The 22,120-nt window shown below is 33.4% G+C and overlaps 1 protein-coding gene across 1 annotated transcript in view; it reads left to right on the top strand.

Moving 5' to 3' along the window:
* LOC145265368 (S-crystallin SL18-like) overlaps window positions 1–22,120 on the top strand; it is a 57,529-nt gene that overhangs the window by 5,747 nt on the left and 29,662 nt on the right. Inside the window, exon 3 of the mRNA XM_080121152.1 lies at window positions 21,610–21,725. Coding sequence (XP_079977278.1) covers window positions 21,610–21,725 — 116 coding nt within the window. The remainder of the gene's footprint in view (window positions 1–21,609; window positions 21,726–22,120) is intronic.

Below are 22,120 nucleotides of genomic sequence, written 5' to 3'. Positions count from 1 at the left end.
TTACTCACCATTTACCTAGGCCAAAGGCCAATCGAGGATAACGATTACTGAGATGGATAGATTGTCAGTCACGATTCTCTCTAAAAAAAATGTTCAAGAGCTTAGGAGAGAGCAGATAACCCTTGTAACGTTGTCGCTACATCTTAAGTCATTCGAAAATGAACAAAAAAAAAATAAATATAGAAAATTCGACGCAGCTTTTTTTCTAGTTGAAATAAAATGCATTTATTTCTGGTACTTTCCAAAATAACGCATTGCGTCTTGTTCTAAAAATCTCTTAGTTCGCCATGATTTCTTGTGTGTCGAACACGTGCTTCTCACGCCTTGCCGATACTCCCACCACGTGAGAAGTATCTATTTATCATGACATTGTTGTGACACGTAAAGGTCACTAAGAAAGACTCGAACACGGATATAGTTTAAAAAAAAAAAGATATTTTTATTTACGAGAGATCTTCTGTCTATCTATCGTTATTTTCTTGGGAGATGTTCGTCTGGTTTTCAGTTTATGTCCCCCGCTTGTTAGACTTTCACAAAAACACTCAACTGTTGTATAATGGTGAATAATATCACCATACATGATATGTACTTGTGACGAAGGGTTCATCCTGATGTATGTACGTGCCACTAAATATCTATGGTGGTTTTTCACTACCTGAACCCTAACTTATGTTGTTGCGGTCTATTTATGTACCAACACTATGACCGTCTAAATGTTCATATGCGGGGGGGGGTCATACATGTATTTTCCATACCTTATTTTCATGCGTCGCTGATCTTTTCCACCTGAAATTTATCTTGTTCTTGGAGGGGAGGCTGGAACCTGTTTGAACGAATATTCATTCACTCCCAAGAACGCTTGTTGTATTTTCTATAGTTTTTATTCACTTTCCAGGTGTTGATAGTAGAAGAATGGAAAGTGAATATCTTTGCTTGAATGGTTAATTCTAGGTTTCCATTCTAAGATACGCCAGCTCCCTCCCCGGTGAAGTGGGGGATGACCTGTTAAATCGTCCGCCTTGCTCAATGTCCAAATTCCAACTCCAATGTCATCTCCAGCTGACCTGATCCACGTGACTCACACGTAGATCCGATCAGCTGATAAGATCTTCCGGTAAACTTGTCTATGATCTAGCTTTGTTATATTTTGACAGCCTTTTATCAACATTCTTCATATTCATCTCTTGTTTATCTCTCCAGTTAGATAGATAGATAGATAGATAGATAGATAGATAGATAGATAGATACAGGAATAGATAGATAGATAGATAGATATATCGATAATACACATAGATAAATAGATAGATCGACAAACAGATAAATAACTAACAAATACTATCTTGTGTTCGATCTACTACATAACATGACTAGCTACAACGACCATCAACAACCACTCTCTACCTGTGCTTAAATCTAAACGCAAATTCCATGAGCAAAGCTTATTGACTAGAACAACATGCTTGTGGAACTCTGTTCTCTGGCCTGCTTTCCAGCTAACTACAATATGGTCGCCTTCAAGTCAAATGTAAACAAGTTCTTGTTGAGCCGACCGCCCAAAATAATCAATTTCTATCCCATTTCCACCATTAACTGTTAATACGGTGTTGTCACCATGACCATCATACACCCATTAATCCTTATCCTTGAGTGATCTTTATTAATGAATCAGCGATAATTAAGCCAAAAAGGCCACTCATGTATAAGTGTTAATGGGTTTGTGTCGGGTGGACGGTGAGACAAAGAATTTGCTTACATTGGACTTGAAAATGCCCGTGTTGTAGTCAGCTGGGAAGCAGTTACGTTGCATTGTATTCCGCAAACGCATAGCTCTGGAAAAGAAACTTTGCTCGTGGAGGGTCGGTTTTGATTTCTGTACACAGAGAAAGAAAGAAATAATATTCACAGTGATTGTAGGAAGACGTGTTTTTTTTGTGTGTGTTTATTTTTTGCTGTGAATGATTTATAGAGGGAATCAGAGATTGGGGCTCAGTCGAGCAACTATCATGAACATAACGATTGAGTAGAGAAAGACTAGCAATGTCTCTTCTGTGTGGAAGAGGCAGCACGGGCCTGAAAAGACACTTCCCCACTAGATTTCTAAGTTGTTTTTGTACTCTGAGAAGCGGTGTTCTGAGCAGCACCTCCAAAGATGTAATGTAACCTTATAGGCTGGTCATTGGCGTGTCACCGACCCACGTGTTACATAAAATGTACTGGAAACGATCCCATGCCGTGATGATGGGCCAGTCAATAGGGTCTGAGTATGAAGATCTGTCGATTAGACGTCTTTTTGTCTAGTAGAAGATTAAAATCATACCTGGGATGTTGGATGTTGGACGTTGGTGGCTTCTTCATTCAGGATTACGTTTTCGCTCTGGTCTGGTGGCTCCCCTTGGTTGGAATCGTCTTAAGGCCTGTTTCGACATTTAAGCAGACAGAACACAACACGTAACACAATTGTAATATATAAGATCTTAACTATTTTATTTTACAAAATGTATACAATTTCCTCCACTCTCTATCTGTGCCTAAACCTTAACGCAAATTCCATGAGCAAAGCTTCTTGTCTAGAACGGCATGCTTGTGGAAGTCTGTTATCTGGCCTGCTTTCCAGTTGACTACAATATGGTCGTCTTCAAGTCCAATGTAAACAAGTTCTTGATGCGTCCCTCTAAATAATCCATTTCTACCTCATTTCCGCCATTAATACGCTGTTCTCACCATGACCACTATATACTCATTAACCCTTATCCTCGAGTGGCCTTTATTAATAAGTCAGCGATCAGTAAGCCACAAAGGCCACTCAAATATAAGTGTTAATGGGTTTGTAGTCTCCATAGCTAAATCTTTGACCAAGGACGTTAGCAGAATGGGATGGTGCATTTCAAGTTATGTATATTACAATATTAATTTACAAATTATACAATTAACATAACAAAATTAGCTCCGTAAAACTAACTAACCTTAACTAGTACTGAGAGAGGAAGTGTCCTCCCTGCTTTCATTTACGTAGAGGCAAAAATATACGTCTTACCTTATGCTGTCCGGACGAAAAAAGAGAGCGAGAAAAGGAAGGGAATCGTTGAATTGCATTCTGGTTGCTTATTTCGGTGTATCCCTCCGCTTCCGGGCAAATCACCTCCTGGCCATGCTGGGGTGGTGGTGGGAATGACCACCACAACCGGGACACTAAGATACAATGTCACATTAACAGTACTCCATCTTAGGATGTATTTGACTTTATTTATCCCAAGTTGGACGAAAAGTTTTTTTATTAACGTTTTTCTTTTTTTTTTTTTTTTCGAGAAGTTTTTTCAGTGTTAAGTTAACACGTAATCGTCTAAAAAGAGCGAATCTCATTTTGGTGAGGGATTTAGCTGAAGGTATTAATCTACAACAATACCAAAAGTCACTTTTTATTTTTGTGCAATTATTATCAATTATTATCACGATTTTATATATATATATATATATATATATATATATATATATATATATATATATATATATATATATGTATGTATGTGTATATATATATATATGTATGTATGTGTATATATATATATATATATGTATGTATGTGTATATATATATATATGTATGTATATATATATATATATGTATATGTGTGTGTGTGTATATATATCTATATATATATATATATGTATATATATATATATATATATATATATATATATATATATATATATATATATATATATATATATACAGGGTGTCCACAAAGTCTGACTACATTATGTAGCCAGACTTTGTGGAGCATCCTGTAGATTATGTAGCTAGACTTTGTGGGCACCCTGTATATATATATATGTACACACACGCACACGCGCACACACACACACACATATATATATATATATATATATATATATATATATATGTGTGTGTGTGTGTGTGTGTGTAAACTGCGCTAATCGCTTTATTGCAGATTAGTAAAATATCAATATTTCACTAAATATATGTCACAAAAAATAAAAAATTGTATAATCAAATGACTGCTTTAAAGATAGTTATTTCCCAAATTTTTTATTCAAATTCATGCGATATTCACAAAGTTATGACATTTTATTCTTTATCAAGGAATTTCCACTGTCCATCGCTTTATTGCAGGTCTCTTAAAATGTTTTATTAGGGCAAAAATACAATGTCTAACCATAAAAACTTTATTATATTTTTCTGTTAAAGAATAATAAATAAAGGCGCATCCTAGGTTCTAAGCCTCAAATAAATGAATTATTTATCGCCATATCCACCATTTTTTTAAAATAACTTTAAACAACCTTTTGTCCATCGAGGGAGTCAATTGTTTGATCTGAAAAGGAGTTATGGTTCTGGCGAAATAAACTACTTTCCTCCACAGGGTATCCTTTGAAGTAAATTGCTCTCCTCCCTAATAAACACCTCTTTTCAATATTGACCAGACATGTTCAATAGGGTTAAAATCCAAAGAACACGGTTACCAGCTCCTGAGGGTTTCTTCAAATAAGCCCATAGATTCAAGGAAGGCTGCAGTCACACTAACAGAATAGGATGGTGCATTTCATGCATAAAAATCATCTGAAAGTGAGGTGACAATGGTAGGTATTCTAGCTGATGACAAATGTTTATCCAAAAAGGCCGTGTACGCATTGCTGGTAAGTTTTACACCCTCTGGAACGAACTTATCCCAAATGATTCCCACCCAAAACATGATGCCTCCACCTCCTTGCTGGTGATAAACTCTAAGCGGTTGGAGTTCCGTTCGAGTATCAAACTTTGGCCCATCTATCCGGACCATCAAGAGTAGCACGGGTCTCATCTGTAAATAGAACACATTGGAATTCTGTGCCCAAGCCCTTCGTTTTTACCTATGTTGTTTGCTCAATTGAGGCATTGGAATAGTTTTGATGTTCCTTGCCATCTCATTCAACAAATTACATTGGATCTTGGGGCGATTCCAGCTCTTGCAAAAATGGAAGCACTGGGGCTGTTTGGGTTTCGGTTGACTTCGCTATAATTTTCCGAATATTACGATGTGAAAGGTTTCTTCTGGTGCCTTTATCGTTTCTGAATTTGGTGTTGGGGTTATTCACGAATGAAGCCAAAGTTCTTGGGCCCCTTTCCAGCTCCATAGGTAAATTTTTGATGAACAATCCTTCTGCGAGTCCAGTAACAATCCAACCCTTTTTGATAACCGTTAATCGCCCCCCTTTTTTTTTTGGCATTTTAAAAGATCTACAATAAAGCGATGGACAGTATAAATTACTTGATAATAAATAAAATGTCATAACTTCATGAATATCGCATGGATTTGAATAAAATTTTGGAAAATAACTAGCTTTGAAACAGTCACTTGATGATAAAAAAAATTTTCTGTGACATATAGTTAGTGAAATATTGATATTTTACTAATCTGCAATAAAACGATTGGTGCAATTTATATATATATATATATATATATATATATATATATATATATATATATATATATATATAAAGTTTTTTAATTGTTTTTTTCATATTATTTTGTATTCCTGCACGTCACCAATTGAAAACGAATAAAGAAAAGTTATAAGCTTTTATACTTTTTGTATTCTTTTTTATTCATATATATATATATATATATATATATACATATATATATATATATATATATACATATATATATATATATATATATATATATATACATATATATACATATATATATATATATATATATATATATATATATATATATATATATATATATATATATATATATATATATATATATATATATAAACTGCCCGGGATTAAATAAAATTCGACTCCCCTAAAAGGATCAAACAACTAAAAAGTTTAATATAACATTTCCTATCAAAATTCTGAAAACATAAATAAACAAATTTTTCAATAATTTCACAAGTATATTTCTTTTAAATTCATTTCTTTTAAATTCATTTCTTTTAAATTGATTTCTTTTAAATTCATTTCTTTTAAATTGATTTCTTTTAAATTCATTTCTTTTAAATTCATTTCTTTTAAATTGATTTCTTTTAAATTCATTTCTTTTAAATTCATTTCTTTTAAATTAATTTCTTTTAAATTAATTTACAATTGTAACAGTAACGGTTTTGTAAAATGAAAAATAGATAAACACAGTTCACTTCACACAACAACAAAAAAGTTACTAAGGTTGATTACGTTGCTCTATCACCGCTTGCAAAGTCAGACTAAATTAATTACTAAAAGCCATTTTTAAAGCTAGCCATTTCAATATAACCTATCCATTATTATTACTCACAAGAAGTTGTCACACAGGCCATCATCTAAAAATTCTCTTTGTGAACAACCTGTTGTGTTCCCTGTGTAAACGTTGTCCGGGAACTAACACGTTGTAATCTCAGTCGCAAAGCTGGCAATGGATACGAAAGAACTTCAACTCGATTTTTTTTTTTGTTGTATAACAACATTTATTTTCCCATTGTCTTGTTACAAGTGTGACGTCCATCACACGAAATCATCTTTTTGAACGTGCTCTCGAACGTTATCCGTGCTTCTGAAACGATCGTCTTCTCTATCGTGCTCTTTCTCCTTTTTATAGTTTTTCTTTACCGTTTACGTCATTTCGCGTGCATTTTCATATGCACGTTCACACTCTGTTACACTTGGAGCCTGAGTGACAACCAGTCTCCCCAGATTTCAAGTATTACCACCTCTTTCGATAACCTTTGCAAATTAGTTTGCATTATTGTAGTAGCCATTTGCCATTGGTTTCTCGTTAATAGCGATCATTGGTCTTCATTGAAATTTTGTGCCAATACGCTTCCCCAAGGTCCCAGTTCTCTTCGCACTCATCCAGTGAAGGTCTGGTTAGTGCTTTCTCTCCTTAGCCTTTCCATCTTCCTGACCCTCCTCGATTAATTGGTATGGTGTCACTACATTTTATTATTATTGGCTCACATGGAGCTTTCACACAAGTCAACAAACGATCTGATTGGAAACCTGTGGTATTCTCTGGAAGCTGAGTGACAACAAGTCTCCCCAGACATCCAGCCCTCTCCACCTCCTTCGATAGCATTTGCAAATGAATTTGCATCATCGTAACAGCCGCTTACCATTGATTTCTCGCTGGTAGTGGCCATTGGTTTATACTGGAATTTGAGTGGCACTCAGCCTCCCCAAGGTCCCAGTTCTCTTTGCGCTTGTCCAGCCGAGGTCTGGTTGGCGCTCGCTCCTTGGTCTTTCAGTCCTTATTGGCCCTTCTCGGCCCTTTGGTATCATTTTTTTTGGGGGGGGGGATCGGTGATGAAACAATGGGGGGATGCATGATGGGGGGTGTAGAACTTGTAAATATGCAGTTTTGGTGTTCTTCATTCCCTGTAACGCTTATTCGTTATATTGTCTTGTATTATTCTCCGCATTCAAGGGTTTTCCTTAATATTTCAGTCGTTTTCATTATCGTTAGTCGTTGTACTTTTGCAGTTATTTCTCTGATTCCAATTTCTGACATTCTTTTTTCGAAGTTTTTCGGGATTGTTCCTAGTGCTCCTACTATTATCGGTACTATTTGGACTTTCTTCATCATCCAAATCCCTTTTAACTCTCTGGCTAGCTCTGTGTATTTGCTTCGTTTCTCCTTTTCTTTCATACTCACCCTGTGATCAGCTGGGACTTATTATTATTATTATTATTATTATTATTATTATTATTATTATTATTATTATTATTATTAGCAGGCCCGGTCGTAAAATATGCATATTATATTTTAATTAATGCAGAATTCGTATTTATTATAAACAGAAATACCATAGGTATTAAACTTAACGTTAAATTTATTTTAAAAAGTGAAGTAAAAAAACAAAACAAAAAAAAAACGGAAAGAAACTGAGACGTACATGCGAGTATTATTTTTCCTAAACAGTTCACTTTTTGTTAGTAAAAAAAAAAAAAAAAGAATACGTGAGCAGAGATCGAAACCAAAACCTAAAGACAGTGAGTCAAGTATGATAACCATTAGGACAGCTTAACAAAACCTTTTCAAACTGTTTTCAAACCTGCTTTTCTTAACGTAAGCAATCTGTCATGTGAACGATTCATGCATGCGCATTCATGAAACAGTTGACAAATAGATAACAATTCAATGACTCCCACATACCAATTTTACAATTTTAACCCCTTAGCAGCCCTTTTTTTCCGGATTAAAACAGATTAAAAAGTTTTCCACATGTCTAAATACCCTATATACCAAATTTCAAGTCCGTAAATAAAAAATTTGTTGAATATATAGGTTAAGAAGTATCCTCACTTACACAGTCTCACTTTTATAGATGCATAGATTGTCAAAATCATATGAGAATAAGGGTTAATTAGATGGCTAGATTATTAATTAAATGATGAAGAATATTATGAGAGGATTGGAAATAATAGAATTAACAAAATTAATTGCTTATAAGGACGATTAGTGCTGTAGTGATAATTTCCAGAGGTTATCAAAATAAGTGAGTCATTCATTTTGGGGTGGCAAAATGAGGATCTGAGCATTGGTAGTAAAAGAAGAGAAGCTGTAAATTATTAATCACTAGCTGTACCCTGCCACGCGTTGCTGTGGCTCAATTTGGTGTATCGGAAAAGTCTAATAAAAAGAGAAAATGCATGGTTCTTATAGTCTTAGTACAGCAATGGACCCCCACTTCCCAAAAAATAATAATAATAAAAGGCGAAAATGTAAAAAGAAGTGGTAGTCTTGCAGTACGTAATGGTCTGATTTGTTAGTGTTTTTATTTAATGTAAAATGTTTCATCATCTCGAAGAACACAGTGTTTATGAATGTATTTGGAGAAGAAAAATCGTCGCGGACTCTGGCGAATGTGTTAACTTTGGATAAATAATTTGAAAACTATATAAAACAGTGTGAGAGTGTTTTAGTTTGAACTGACTTTCCCGAACGTAACGTAAGTAACAGCATTTGTATGTCTGAACTAAATATATATCAATGTAATTTCGTTAATGAAGAAGAAACATTCATAAATGTTAATTTAAACACGTGCAGATTTCTTTAGTAAAGAAAAAACAATCATATTTTCGGATCTTAATCGGACCTTTATCAGGTTGTTTATTTTGTTTTTGTTTTTCAATTGGAATGCAAATAATTTCCCGATATAAATCTAATAAAAGTGCAAATAATAAATTGTGCATAGTTAGATCCCTATGTTAGAGTAGTCCAAACCGAAACTAAAAACCGAGTAGTCGCGCAGTTTATGTTTATTTTTTGATTTTCAAGTGTAATGCAAGTAATTTCACGATACAGTAGCGTTGTAATAGTAATTTGTTAAAAATGGAATGTTTGTTTTATAAAAAAAAAATGGGGTTTGTATTACTGTACACATAGATTCGAAAAAGTTGTCAAAAAACAAATATATAACAAATGTTATCAAAGGCAAGATAAGTTACTTTTCTGCCAAACTGGATATATTTTTTGTGTTTTTATTCAATGTAACATGTTTATTCAGCTCGAAAACCATACAGTGTTTACCGATATATTAGAACATTCAAGATGGCGTCTGATTCTCTCTTTAACACGGTAACTTTGGGAAAAGATGTTATAAATAAAAAACCGGGTAAAATACTGTTAAAAACTCGCTCAGTATATGTTACTATGACATAGGTTGACATATATTCGGCGAGTTATTAATAGTATTTTGTCTAGTTTATTATTTATAACACCTTTTTTCAAACTTACGGTGTTAAAGAGGGTGTGAGACGCCATCTTGAATTTTCGAATACATCGGTAAACACTGTATGCTTTTCGAGCTGAATAAATATGTTACATTGAATAAAAACACAAAAAATATATCCAGTTTTGCAGAAAAGTAACTTATCTGGCTTTAGATAACATTTATTTGTTATATATTTGTTTTTTGACAACTTTTTCGAATCTATGTGTACAGTAATACAAACCCAAAAAATGTGTAGTTGAAAGCACTAATAAGTGAAGCTCATAGTTAGATTCCTTGGTTGGAGTCGTTAAAACCAGAAGTAAAAACCGAGTAGTCTTACGGTAAAAAAAAAAGCAAAAAATAACAATTTTATCTTAATTGGACGTTGAGCGCGTTCATTATTTTTTCGTTGTTTGTTTTTGTTTTTTAAGTGAAACGCAAGTAATTTCACGATATCGATGCGTTGTAATAATAAACTGTAACCCAAGAAGTGTTTGTTCATTTAATAATAACTTTTTAGTGGGAAGCAGTAATAAATAAAGCTCATAGTCAGATTCCTCGGTTAGAGTTGTTAAAACCGGAAGTAAAATTCGAGTAGTCCCGCAGTGTGCGTTCTATGGTAAATAAAAAAAAAGCAGAAAGGAAAAAAGATAATGTTAATCGGAGCGTAATGTTTTTTTATTTTTATTTTTTTATAGGAGAAAAGCGAAAGAAAGAGAAAAAAAAAAGGAAAAAATAGCCTAAATCATCCTTTACGATTCCAAACCGGTGTTTATTCTACTTTTCCTTGCGGACGCATTTTCAGCGATGTTAAGTGGGAGCAGGGTTAGGAGGAATGTATTAGAGAGAAAAGATTTTCCAACTTCCATTGATTCTAACCGATTTTGGCAGTGAACTCTTACCGGAAAAATATAGGAATGTACGGTTATCGAGGAAGTGTAAGGGTAATAGGCCTATAGCACAACTCAGATGCTGTGCTGGAGTTTGTGCACATTACATTTGCATGTAATATCTTGATTTTTAATCCTATTAAGGTCAAACTCACACGGGAAAAATGAGTTCATTTTATTTATATAGAGAAGAGATTACTATTATTAATATTTTATTATTATATTATTATTTATTATTATCATTTATTATTACTATTTTATTACTATTTTATTATTATGTCATTAATATTATCCTTATTGATTTAATATTATTATTTTATTATTATTATTAATAACAATAAAAATATTTTACCATTATTATAATATTATTAACTTTATTTATCTTTTAATTTTATTATTACTTAATTATTATTATCACCATTATTATTATTTTAATTTGATGATTACTTTTATTATTATAATTATTATATTATTATTGTACCATAAGTATTATTATTTTATTAGTATTATTTAATTATTTGCTATTAATATTATTTATTATCATTATCATTATTATTACTATTTTATTCTTATTATTATTTTATTATTAATTCATTGTTATTATTATTATTGTTATTATTGTTGTTATTATTATTATTGTTGTTATTTTGTTATTAATATAATTTTTTAAATATTATTATTGTTTTATTATTATTATTATTAATATTATTTTATTCATATTCATATTCATATTCATATTCATATTCATATTATTATTATTATTATCATTATTATTATTATTATTATTATTATTCATTATTACTAGCAGGATCTGTGGAAATTCCACAGGGGACTCATTCATTCATATGTATTATTGTAGCTCTTTTGTGAAAACTTCAAAAGTATTTATCTAAACTAGCAGGGACGCCAGTGTAGTCCGATAGTAAAGTACGCTTAAATATATTTTAATTCTTGCAGATTTCGTATATATTATTAGTTAATATTCTATCGATTTATATATATATATATATATATATATATATATATATATATATATATATATATATATTAGAGAGAGAACAAGATAATATAGATGTCCTGATATTATTGTAGCTCTTTTGTTAAAACTGCAAAAGTATTTTTCTAAGCAAGCAGGGACATAGCGCACGTTTTGATATGATATTTTAATTCTTGCGGATTTCGTATATATTATTATAGAGTTAATGTTCTATCGATTTTTATATATTAAAAAGTTGCGATTTCAAAAAAAAAAAAAATGATTTGTGTTCATCAAATTGAATCAAAACCGGAACCAAAACTTATTAACATATATATGTGTGTGTGTGTGTGTGTGTGTGTGTGTGTGTGTGTGTGTGTGTGTGTGTGTGTGTGTGTGTGTGTGTGTGTGTGTGTGTGTGTGTGTGTATATGGACACTTGGTCGATAAAAAGGGGTGCGGTCTTGTTTTCTCTCCGGAGTGTTTTTCTGTTTTGTACCGAGGACGCACAAAGTTCCACCTGTCTGTCCTCGAAGCACTTGCCATCATTGCTACCCCCCCCTACATTGTGCAAGCAGAGAAACCTCCGGCTTCAATTAGAATTATTTGGGTAGCAAGGTTTGTTTTTTTTTTTCTTAACCTCCTCTCCGCTCTTACTCCATACCACTACCAAATATTCTAAAAAAAAAATAATAATTTTCAGACTTATGACCCTTGAAAATGTTAGTCTGAACGAAAAGCGCTTCTTCGGGTGTATTTTAACGATCTTGTTTTTAATCGACTTATTTATTTTATTGAATTGTACACATAACTTGCCCCATTAAATTTTTTTTCTTTTCCTCACCCCGTTTTCCATTTGTTAGTTGATTGAATTTACGCGATGGTTAACTTCTTTATAATATATATATTTATATATATGTATGTATGTATATGTATATATATATATATATATATATATATATATATATATATATATATATATAAAGTTCCTTCAGCTATAATCGAAACCGAAATCAAAAATTATGAAGAATTCTTGATAAAACTATTATTAAAAAAAATGCAGATAACTTAACGCTATAATTGAAACAGATACCGAAACTTATGAAGAATTCTTAATTAAATTATTTATAAAAAAAAATAAATTACTTGAGTGCCATCAGCTATAATAGAAACCAAAACTTATGAAAAATTTGATAAAACTATTTATTACAAGAAATGGAAGTCCATAATAATTAAACGACAGTTACTCGGATGTAAGCGTGACACCCAAAATTAATAACACACACGCTATCCTATTAATATATAGATTCTTCTTCTTCTTTTTCTTCTTCTTCTTCTCCTTCTTCTTTTTCTTCTTCTTCTTCTTCTTCTTATTATTATTATTATTATTGGCTCACAAGGAGCTTTCACACAGGTCATCAAAGATCTCATTGAAAACAGCCTGTGGTGTTCCCTGGAAGCTGAGTGACAACAAGTCTTCCCAGATTTCCAGTACTCTCCACCTCTTTCGATAACATTTGCAAATAAATTTGCATTATTGATTTCTCATTGGCAGCGGCCATTGGTCTTCGCTGGAATTTGAGTGTCAATAAGCCTCCACAGGGTCCTAGTTCTCTTTGCACTTATGCAGCTGAGGTCTGGTCAGTGCTCACTCCTCAGTCTTTTCTTACTCCTTGACTCTACTTGGCTATTCGGTTTCACTCTTTTTTTAGGGGGGGGGCAGTGTTGTGGTAATAGGGGGGATGGGGGGTAGAGAACTGTAGAGGTATGCAGCTTCAATGTTCTTGGTTCCATGTAGTGCTTCATGTTTTGTCTCTGCAGCAGTTTATCTGTCCTGCATTTGTTGCTCCTGTGTGTTAGTCTCCACATTCAAGAGTTTTCTTTAATAGTTCAGCTGTTTTCATTATTGTTGTTCGTTGTATTTTTCCAGTCATTCCTCTGATTCCAATTTCTCCCATTCTTTTTTCAAAGTTTTTTGGGATTGTTCCTAGTACACCTACTATTATAGGTATTATTTTGATTTTCTTCATCTTCCATATCCCTTTCAGCTTTCTGGATAACTCTGAGTATTTGCTCCGTTTCTCCTTTTCTTTGATATTCACCTTGTGGTAAGCTGGAACGGCAAAGTCTACAATTTGACAGGACTTTTCTTTCTCGTTAATTATTACGACATCCGGTCTTCTTGCTTTGGTGGGTTTATCAGTTTGTATGTCCATGTCCCATAGGACTTTGTGATTCTCGTTTTCAAGTACTGTTGCCGGCTTATGTTTGTACCACTTGTCTGTGCATTCGAGATGCAGTTGTTTGCATAATTCCCAGTGTACTGACCTTCCCACGTGGTCGTGTCTGTTCTTGTATTCCTTTTGGGATAGTTTTCTGCATTCACTTACTATATGGTTTATCGTTTCGTCTCTTTGGCCGCAGAGTCTGCATTTGCTGTTTTCTTGTGTTTTATCGATCTTTGCTTTGATGTGGTTCGTTTTTATCGAGTTATCTTGTGCTGTGGTCATTAGGGATTCAGTTTCTCGGCTTATGTGTCCTTTTCGCATCCATGTCCAAGTGTTTTCGTTATTTTCACTTTTGTCATCCTTATGGATCTTCCATGTAGTTGTTTTTCTTTCCATTTTTCATTTCTCGTCTTATCCTTCATTTCTCTGTTTCCTGTTTTGTCGATTTTTTCAGTATCTCTTGCTGCCATGATTATCCTTTCCATGTTCTGCATTATGTAATTTTTTAAATTTTTTGTGTCATGCACATAGTCTTCTATATGAACTAGTCATCTCCTGCCTTCTCTTCTTTTCACATAGAGTCGGTCAACATCGTCCTTTGGGTGTAGTACATTTTGCATGATCATGAGTTTCCTGGTCTTCTGATCGAGCTGTCTCAGTTCCTTTTTGGTCCATCCTATGAACGGTCCTGAGTATCTTATTAATGATACTGCTCATGTATTTATACCTTTTATTATAAGGCCCTCATCTCTGTTTGGTTAGATAGTTCCATGCCTTCTGTTGTCTCCAGTTTCCCCTTTCTTATAACTAATAGTGCACACTTTTCCATACCAAACTCCATTTGGATATCCTGGCTGAAGATCCTAGTAGTGTTTATTCGTCTCTCTAGTTCCTTTTTGGTCCTTGCAAAAAGTTTCAGGTCGTCCATGTACATTAGGTGGTTCATTTTTTCCTCTGTATTATAGAACTTGTGTCCAGCTTGGCAGTTTCTCAGTATATTGTTCAGGGGTATCATGGCTATTATGAACAGCAATGGTGATAATGAATCTCCTAGGAAGATGCCTCTTTATATGTTAATTTCTGTTATGTGTTGTCCATCAGCTGTAAAATCCAGTCTCCATGTTCTCATTGCATTTTCTATCTCGTTGATTATCCTGCTTGGTATTTTATACATTTTTAAGCATTCATGTTAGATTTGTTCCTTCAGTTGTGCCGTTAATATTTTCCACATAGTGAGTAAGCATGTGATAGGCCTATAGTTGCTGGGGGTATTTCCTTTCTCTGTGTTCTTCTGTATCAGTGTGGTTCTGCCTTTTGTCATCCAATCTAGCACGTTTCTTTTCAGTATACATCTTCTCATGTTTTGGGCTAGTCTTTTGTGTAGTGTTGTGAATGTTTTGAACCAGTATGCATGTATACCGTCGTGTTCTGATGTTCTCCAGTTTGCCATTTTTCCTATGGTTTTCTTTAGGGTTTCCTTGCTAATTTCATTCACTATTCTTTCTTCGATTTGTTGTAACTCTTCTTTCGTGTCTTTCAGCCATTCGGCATTTCTGTTATGTTTCGGTCGTTCTCCCCATATCTTGCTCCAATAGAGTTTTGTTTCTGTCGGGTTTGATCGTTCTGTTTTTGTTTTACCTCTGTTATTTTGTTATTTTTTTATTATTATTTTATTATTATTATTATTATTATTATTATTATTATTATTATTATTATTATTATTATTTTATTATTTTTATTATTTTATTATTATTATTATTATTATTATTATTATTATTATTATTATTATTATTACTATTTTTGTGATCATTTTATTATTATTATTATTATTATTATTACTAGCATGGGTGTCCGGAGGTGTGTGTTGAGCAAAAAAAAAAAAAAGTGGTAGTAGGAAGGCAGGCTCGAACCCGTATCGCAAAGGAGGAAAAGAACGGGGAAAAAAACGTGACGTCTTTGCTGTTATGACCACCGCCAAACCGGAAGTGACGTAAGTTTAAATTAAGGTTAGACAAGCGAAAAGAGGGGATGACTTTCGAAAATATCGATGAAAAAAGTGACCCCTCCCTGTAGAAAAGTGGCCAGTTGAGGGTGAAGAAATTAATGTTTTTAGCCAAGTTTTCGGTATTTGTCATCTGAAGGGTGGAGCTTCAAAACGATACTGATCTTGTGAAAATCCGTCGCCTCTGTCGGAAGTTTTAGACAGACATACAAACATACATACATACATTTATACATTGGTAGCTCAAATTTTCGATTCAAACCGATTAAAAGCTTGCCCTATCTCTGAATACCCTTTATGTAAAATTTCAAATGTTTAGACCAGAAATTGTCTGAGTAATTTGGTAGAGACCGCAGAGGTCAAATTCTTTTTAACTTTGACCCTTATTATGACCCCTTAACATTTATTGTTTTGGGCTCAAATCAAGTTATTAAGTTAGATCCATGTCAAAGAAACCTATATCTAAAATTTCACGTATTTATACCCCAAATTGTTGGAGGAGTTTGGTAGAGTTCTCAAAGGTCAAATCGTTGAACTTTGACCCCTTAACAGCCAAATTTCTGGTCGAAAAACGATCACAAAGATATAAATATAGATTATTACTATTACTTTATTATTATTATTATTATTATTATTATTATTATTATTATTATTATTATTATACTTTTATTCATTAGGAGTTTTCACACAAGCCTTTATTGGAAATTATTCACTGTCAACAATCGATAGTATTTCCAGGAGTTTGAGTGATAACAAGTTCCCCCAGATTTTCAGTACTCTAACCCTCTTGCGATAGCCATTGCAAATGACTTTCCGATTTTGCAACAGCCATTTACCATGTGTCTTCACTAAAATTTTGGTAGCAATAAGTGTCTTTAAGGTCCCAATACTTTTTGCACTCATCTGGTGGAGTTTTAGTCAATTCTCCACCTCCTCAGTCTTTTCATTCTCCTTGGCCCTTCATGACTACTTTGTGTGGAGCCAGTCGATGCAGACAACACACAATATTTTAGATGGGGTTGCGTTATTATTATTATTATCATTTTTTTTAATACAATTTCTTTTTTTTTCTTCGATTAAATGTTTATACACCTTGTTGGCATCCTAAATTACATAGGTTAAGGGAGTAAAAAAATTACATAGGTTAAGGGAGTAAAAAAAATTACATAGGTTAAGGGAGTAAAAAAAATTACATAGGTTAAGGGAGTAAAAAAAATTATATAGGTTAAGGGAGTAAAAAAAATTACATAGGTTAAGGGAGTAAAAAAATTACATAGGTTAAGGGAGTAAAAAAAATTATATAGGTTAAGGGAGTAAAAAAAATTACATAGGTTAAGGGAGTAAAAAAAAATTACATAGGTTAAGGGAGTAAAAAAATTACATAGGTTAAGGGAGTAAAAAAAATTATATAGGTTAAGGGAGTAAAAACATTACATAGGTTAAGGGAGTAAAAAAGAATTACATAGGTTAAGGGAGTAAAAAAAATTACATAGGTTAAGGGTGTAAAAAAATTACATAGGTTAAGGGAGTAAAAAAAAATTACATAGGTTAAGGGAGTAAAATATTACATAGGTTAAGGGAGTAAAAAAGAATTACATAGGTTAAGAGAGTAAAAAAATTATATAGGTTAAGGGAGTAAAAACATTACATAGGTTAAGATAGTAAAAAAAATTACATAGGTTAAGGGAGTAAAAAAAATTACATAGGTTAAGGGAGTAAAAAAATTACATAGGTTAAGGGAGTAAAAAAAAATTACATAGGTTAAGGGAGTAAAATATTACATAGGTTAAGGGAGTAAAAAAGAATTACATAGGTTAAGAGAGTAAAAAAAATTACATAGGTTAAGGGAGTAAAAAAGAATTAAATAGGATAAGGGAGTAAAAAAAATTACATAGGTTAAGGGAGTAAAAAAATTGCATAGGTTAAGGGAGTGAAAAAAATTACATAGGTTAAGGGAGAAAAAAAATTACATAGGTTAAGGAAGTAAAAAATACATAGTTTAAGGTAGTAAAAAAAATTACATAGGTTAAGGGAATAAAAAAATTACATAGGTTAAGGGAGTAAAAAAATTACATAGGTTAAGGGAGTAAAAAAGAATTACATAGGTTAAGGGAGTAAAAAAATTACATAGGTTAAGGGAGTAAAAAAAGTTACATAGGTTAAGGGAGTAAAAAAAATATATAGGTTAAGGGAGTAAAAAATTACATAGGTTAAGAGAGTAAAAAAATTACATAGGTTAAGAGAGTAAAAAAAATTACATAGGTTAAGGGAGTAAAAAAATCACATAGGTAAAGAGAGTAAAGAAATTACATAGGTTAAGGGAGTAAAAAAAAATTGCATAGGTTAAGAGAGTAAAAAAATTACATAGGTTAAGAGAGTAAAAAAATTACATAGGTTAAGGGAGTAAAAAAAAATTGCATAGGTTAAGAGAGTAAAATATTACATAGGTTAAGGGAGTAAAAAAAATTACATAGGTTAAGGGAGTAAAAAAAAATTACATAGGTTAAGAGAGTAAAAAAAATTTCATAGGTTAAGGGAGTAAAAAAATCACATAGGTAAAGAGAGTAAAGAAATTACATAGGTTAAGAGAGTAAAAAAAAATTACATAGGTTAAGGGAGTAAAAAAAATTACATAGGTTAAGAGAGTAAAAAACATTACATAGGTTAAGGGAGTAAAAAAATTACATACGTTAAGGGAGTAAAAAAAATTACATAGGTTAAGGGAGTAAAAAAATTACATACGTTAAGGGAGTAAAAAAAATTATATAGGTTAAGGGAGTAAAAAAATTACATAGGTTAAGGGAGTAAAAAAGAATTACATAGGTTAAGGGAGTAAAAAAAATTACATAGGTTAAGGGAGTAAAAAAATTACATAGGTTAAGGGAGTAAAAAAATTACATAGGTTAAGGGAGTAAAAAAAAATTTAATAGGTGAAGGGAGTAAAAAAATTACATAGGTTAAGGGAGTAAAAAAGAATTACATAGGTTAAGAGAGTAAAAAAAATTACATAGGTTAACGGAGTAAAAAAGAATTAAATAGGATAAGGGAGTAAAAAAAATTACATAGGTTAAGGGAGTAAAAAAATTACATAGGTTAAGGGAGTAAAAAAATTACATAGGTTAAGGGAGTAAAAAAATTACATAGGTTAAGGAAGTAAAAAATACATAGTTTAAGGTAGTAAAAAAAATTACATAGGTTAAGGGAATAAAAAAATTACATAGGTCAAGGGAGTAAAAAAATTACATAGGTTAAGGGAGTAAAATATTACATAGGTTAAGGGAGTAAAAAAAAGTACATAGGTTAAGAGAGTAAAAAAAATTACATAGGTTAAGTGAGTAAAAAAAATTTCATAGGTTAAGGGAGTAAAAAAAATTACATAGGTTAAGGGAGTAAAAAAAATTACATAGGTTAAGGGAGTAAAAAAATTACATAGGTTAAGGGAGTAAAAAAAAATTACATAGGTTTAGGGAGTAAAAAAATTACATAGGTTAAGAGAGTAAAATAAATTACATAGGTTAAGGGAGTAAAAAAAATCCGGTTTGGTGTCCTGATAGGTGGACGGTGAAACACTGTAACACTTTTCCAGTAACTCCTGCAGCTGCGCTGGCTCTGACCATATTGGCTTGCCTTTCTGTCGGACTTTGTTTGTAATGCCGAGAGGGGGACCCTGGTAACTGGGCAAACCTAGGTTTCCTTATGTTGGGAAAATCGTGGAAATCGATAAAAGGGCTTACCGTTAAAGAATCTGTGTATATGTGCATCATGTGGAATCAAGCTCCCAGGAAGGGGGGAGGAGCATCAAGATTGCGGCATCTACAACTTTTATGACTCTCGCAAATTAACACAAAATCTCGCTGCTCGTGTGAAGATTAGGTGGGCCTCGACTGCATAAAAGTAGGTCGCATGGAGAATGCAGACAGACTGTTGTAGGAAAATCTTTGGAGTGCTAAAACCACAATGTTTCGGTCGACGTAATCTCTGACCTTCTTCAAGTTTATCTAGTTAAATTCCGGAATCTTTCTCTTCAGTCTTTTGAGATAAAATACCTAAAATAAAAAAAATAATACTCCAAAACATAACCTTTTTATTTACTTATTTATATATATATATGTATATTATTATTATTAATTGTAGGGAACATTGTGGAAACCAAGAAAAGGGCTTTCCGTTAAAGCATCCACACATGTGTGATTTGTGCGAAACCAAGATGCTGGGAGGGGGGAATCAAGATGGCACCGCCTGCAACTTTTATGACTAGTGATCTCGAAAAGTGACGTAAAATCTTGCTGCTCGTGTGCAGATTTGGTGGGCTTCAACTGCATAAAAGTAGGCTGCATGGAGAATACAGACAGACTGTTGTAGGAAAATCCTTGGAGATGGTTGTTGCATGTTACTGAGTAATTTTGTTTTCTTGCCTTTCTTTTCTTCCATTTTATGTTACAAGCTATTTCGGTTTTATGAACAAATTCGACCTGAAGTTGATCCTTGAATTCGACGGCTCCCCCACGGGCCCCATACATTGTATGTTACTTTGCTTTCTTGCCTTTATTTGCATTCCTTTTCCCCACTCAGACGTGCATCCAGAGGCAATTCGATTTTCGAACTGTATAGCCACAATAGATTAAAAATTAGACAGAAAGTTGTCATCCAAAAACTACAATTCCCAGTTAAGGAAATATTTATTCCCAATTAAAAGCCTTCATTAAGAAACTGTACAGCCACAACAGATGCTGCAGTGGACCAGACTAGATGCAGAATGCCATTGTCTTAAAAAAAGGTCCCGGTTCTCTTTGCATTTATAGTCAGTGCTCACTCCTCGGTCTTTTCTTCCTCCTTGACTCTACTTGGCCATTCGGTCTCACTCTTTTTTTCAGGGGGGAGGGCAGTGATGTGGTAATGGGGGGGATGGGGTGAGGTTAGAGAACATAGGTATGCAGCTTCAACGTTCTTGATTCCATGCCTAACGTTCACAGGAAACTTGAGTTCACAAGAAACATGAGTTGGAAAAATTACATTGAGAGCATTGCCAGGACTGCTGCGAAGAAGGTGGGTTCTTTCTACTGTGCTAGAAAGCTACTAACATCCAAAAGTATCCTGTACCTCTATAAGGCCACCATTCGCCCATGTATGGAATATTGTTGTTATATTTGGGCTGGTGCATCTGCTACTAGTCTCCCACTCCTAGACAAGGTTCAAAAGAGAGTTGCCAATCTGATAGGCTCTGAACTGGCATCTAAGCTTCAGCCTCTGTCCCATCGACAAAATGTTGCATCCCTCTGCCTGTTCTACAAGTACTTTAACAGTGAATGCTCCGACGAACTGCAAGCACTTGTACCCCCTCTACATAAATACGCCCGACAAACCTGACAAGCAGCAAAATCCCACCCCTTCACAGTTGAGATCCCTAGATGTAAGAGAGCCTTCTACTCCAGTAGTTTCTTCCCTGGAACCGCTAGTCTTCCGGGTTCCTGCTTCCCCAACTGTACTGGCATGCAGAAGTTCAAGTGTAATGTGAACCGACATCTTGCTGCCCAACTCCCCACATAGTACCCCTGTAGCTCATGTCCCTGATAGTCGCCCGCTACATCAAAGTGGCAATGTGCCTTGTTTGGGGTGACAATGTAATCAAAAAGATTTTTTTTTTTAAATGTAACGCTTTATTAGTAGTATTTACACTGCATGTTATAGAGAAAACCTTCATTAAGCAAATCTATTTAATTGTGTTTTTGTTCTCAAATGATAAAAATATATATATATATATATATATATATATATATATATATATATACATATACATATCTTACATCTTGCAGGTTTCTATGGCAAGCACCATTTGGATATGGCCCGAGTTGATTTCATCTGCGACAGTTTTTATGATATATTCAACGACTATATGCGGATGTATCATGACCAGAAAGGGCGTGTAATGGTAAGGTACTTTATATTAATCTGCAATTTTTAAATTCAGGGGTCAGCAACCTTCAGCCCATGGACCACATTCCGCCCTTGGGAGTTTTTAGTCTGCCTAGTCATCTATCAGTCGCACTCTAACTATCTAACAGATATTGTTCCTATTTACAATGCCTCCCGACGAGTTAGACACCAGGGTCGTTTTTTAACGTGGAGAAAAGAAACAAAACTAAAAATTGTCTCAGCCGTGAAGGATTTCTCCTCCACTGACAGAGAATAAGAAATTGAAGTGCAGCATCTGAAGAACAGATAGTATTTATTTGCTCCCCCACCGAGCAAATTAGGCACATGGCCGATTTTTAATGTGAGGAGTGAAGGGGAAATGGGGACCAACTCCCCGGGGAGTAGGGGAGC

This window comes from Euprymna scolopes, chromosome 40 (genome assembly GCF_053919585.1).
Source record: "Euprymna scolopes isolate OS-2025 chromosome 40, ASM5391958v1, whole genome shotgun sequence".
Lineage (NCBI taxonomy): Eukaryota > Metazoa > Mollusca > Cephalopoda > Sepiida > Sepiolidae > Euprymna > Euprymna scolopes.
Note: the sequence above shows the minus strand (reverse complement) of the source record. Positions and strands in the feature narration are given on the sequence as shown.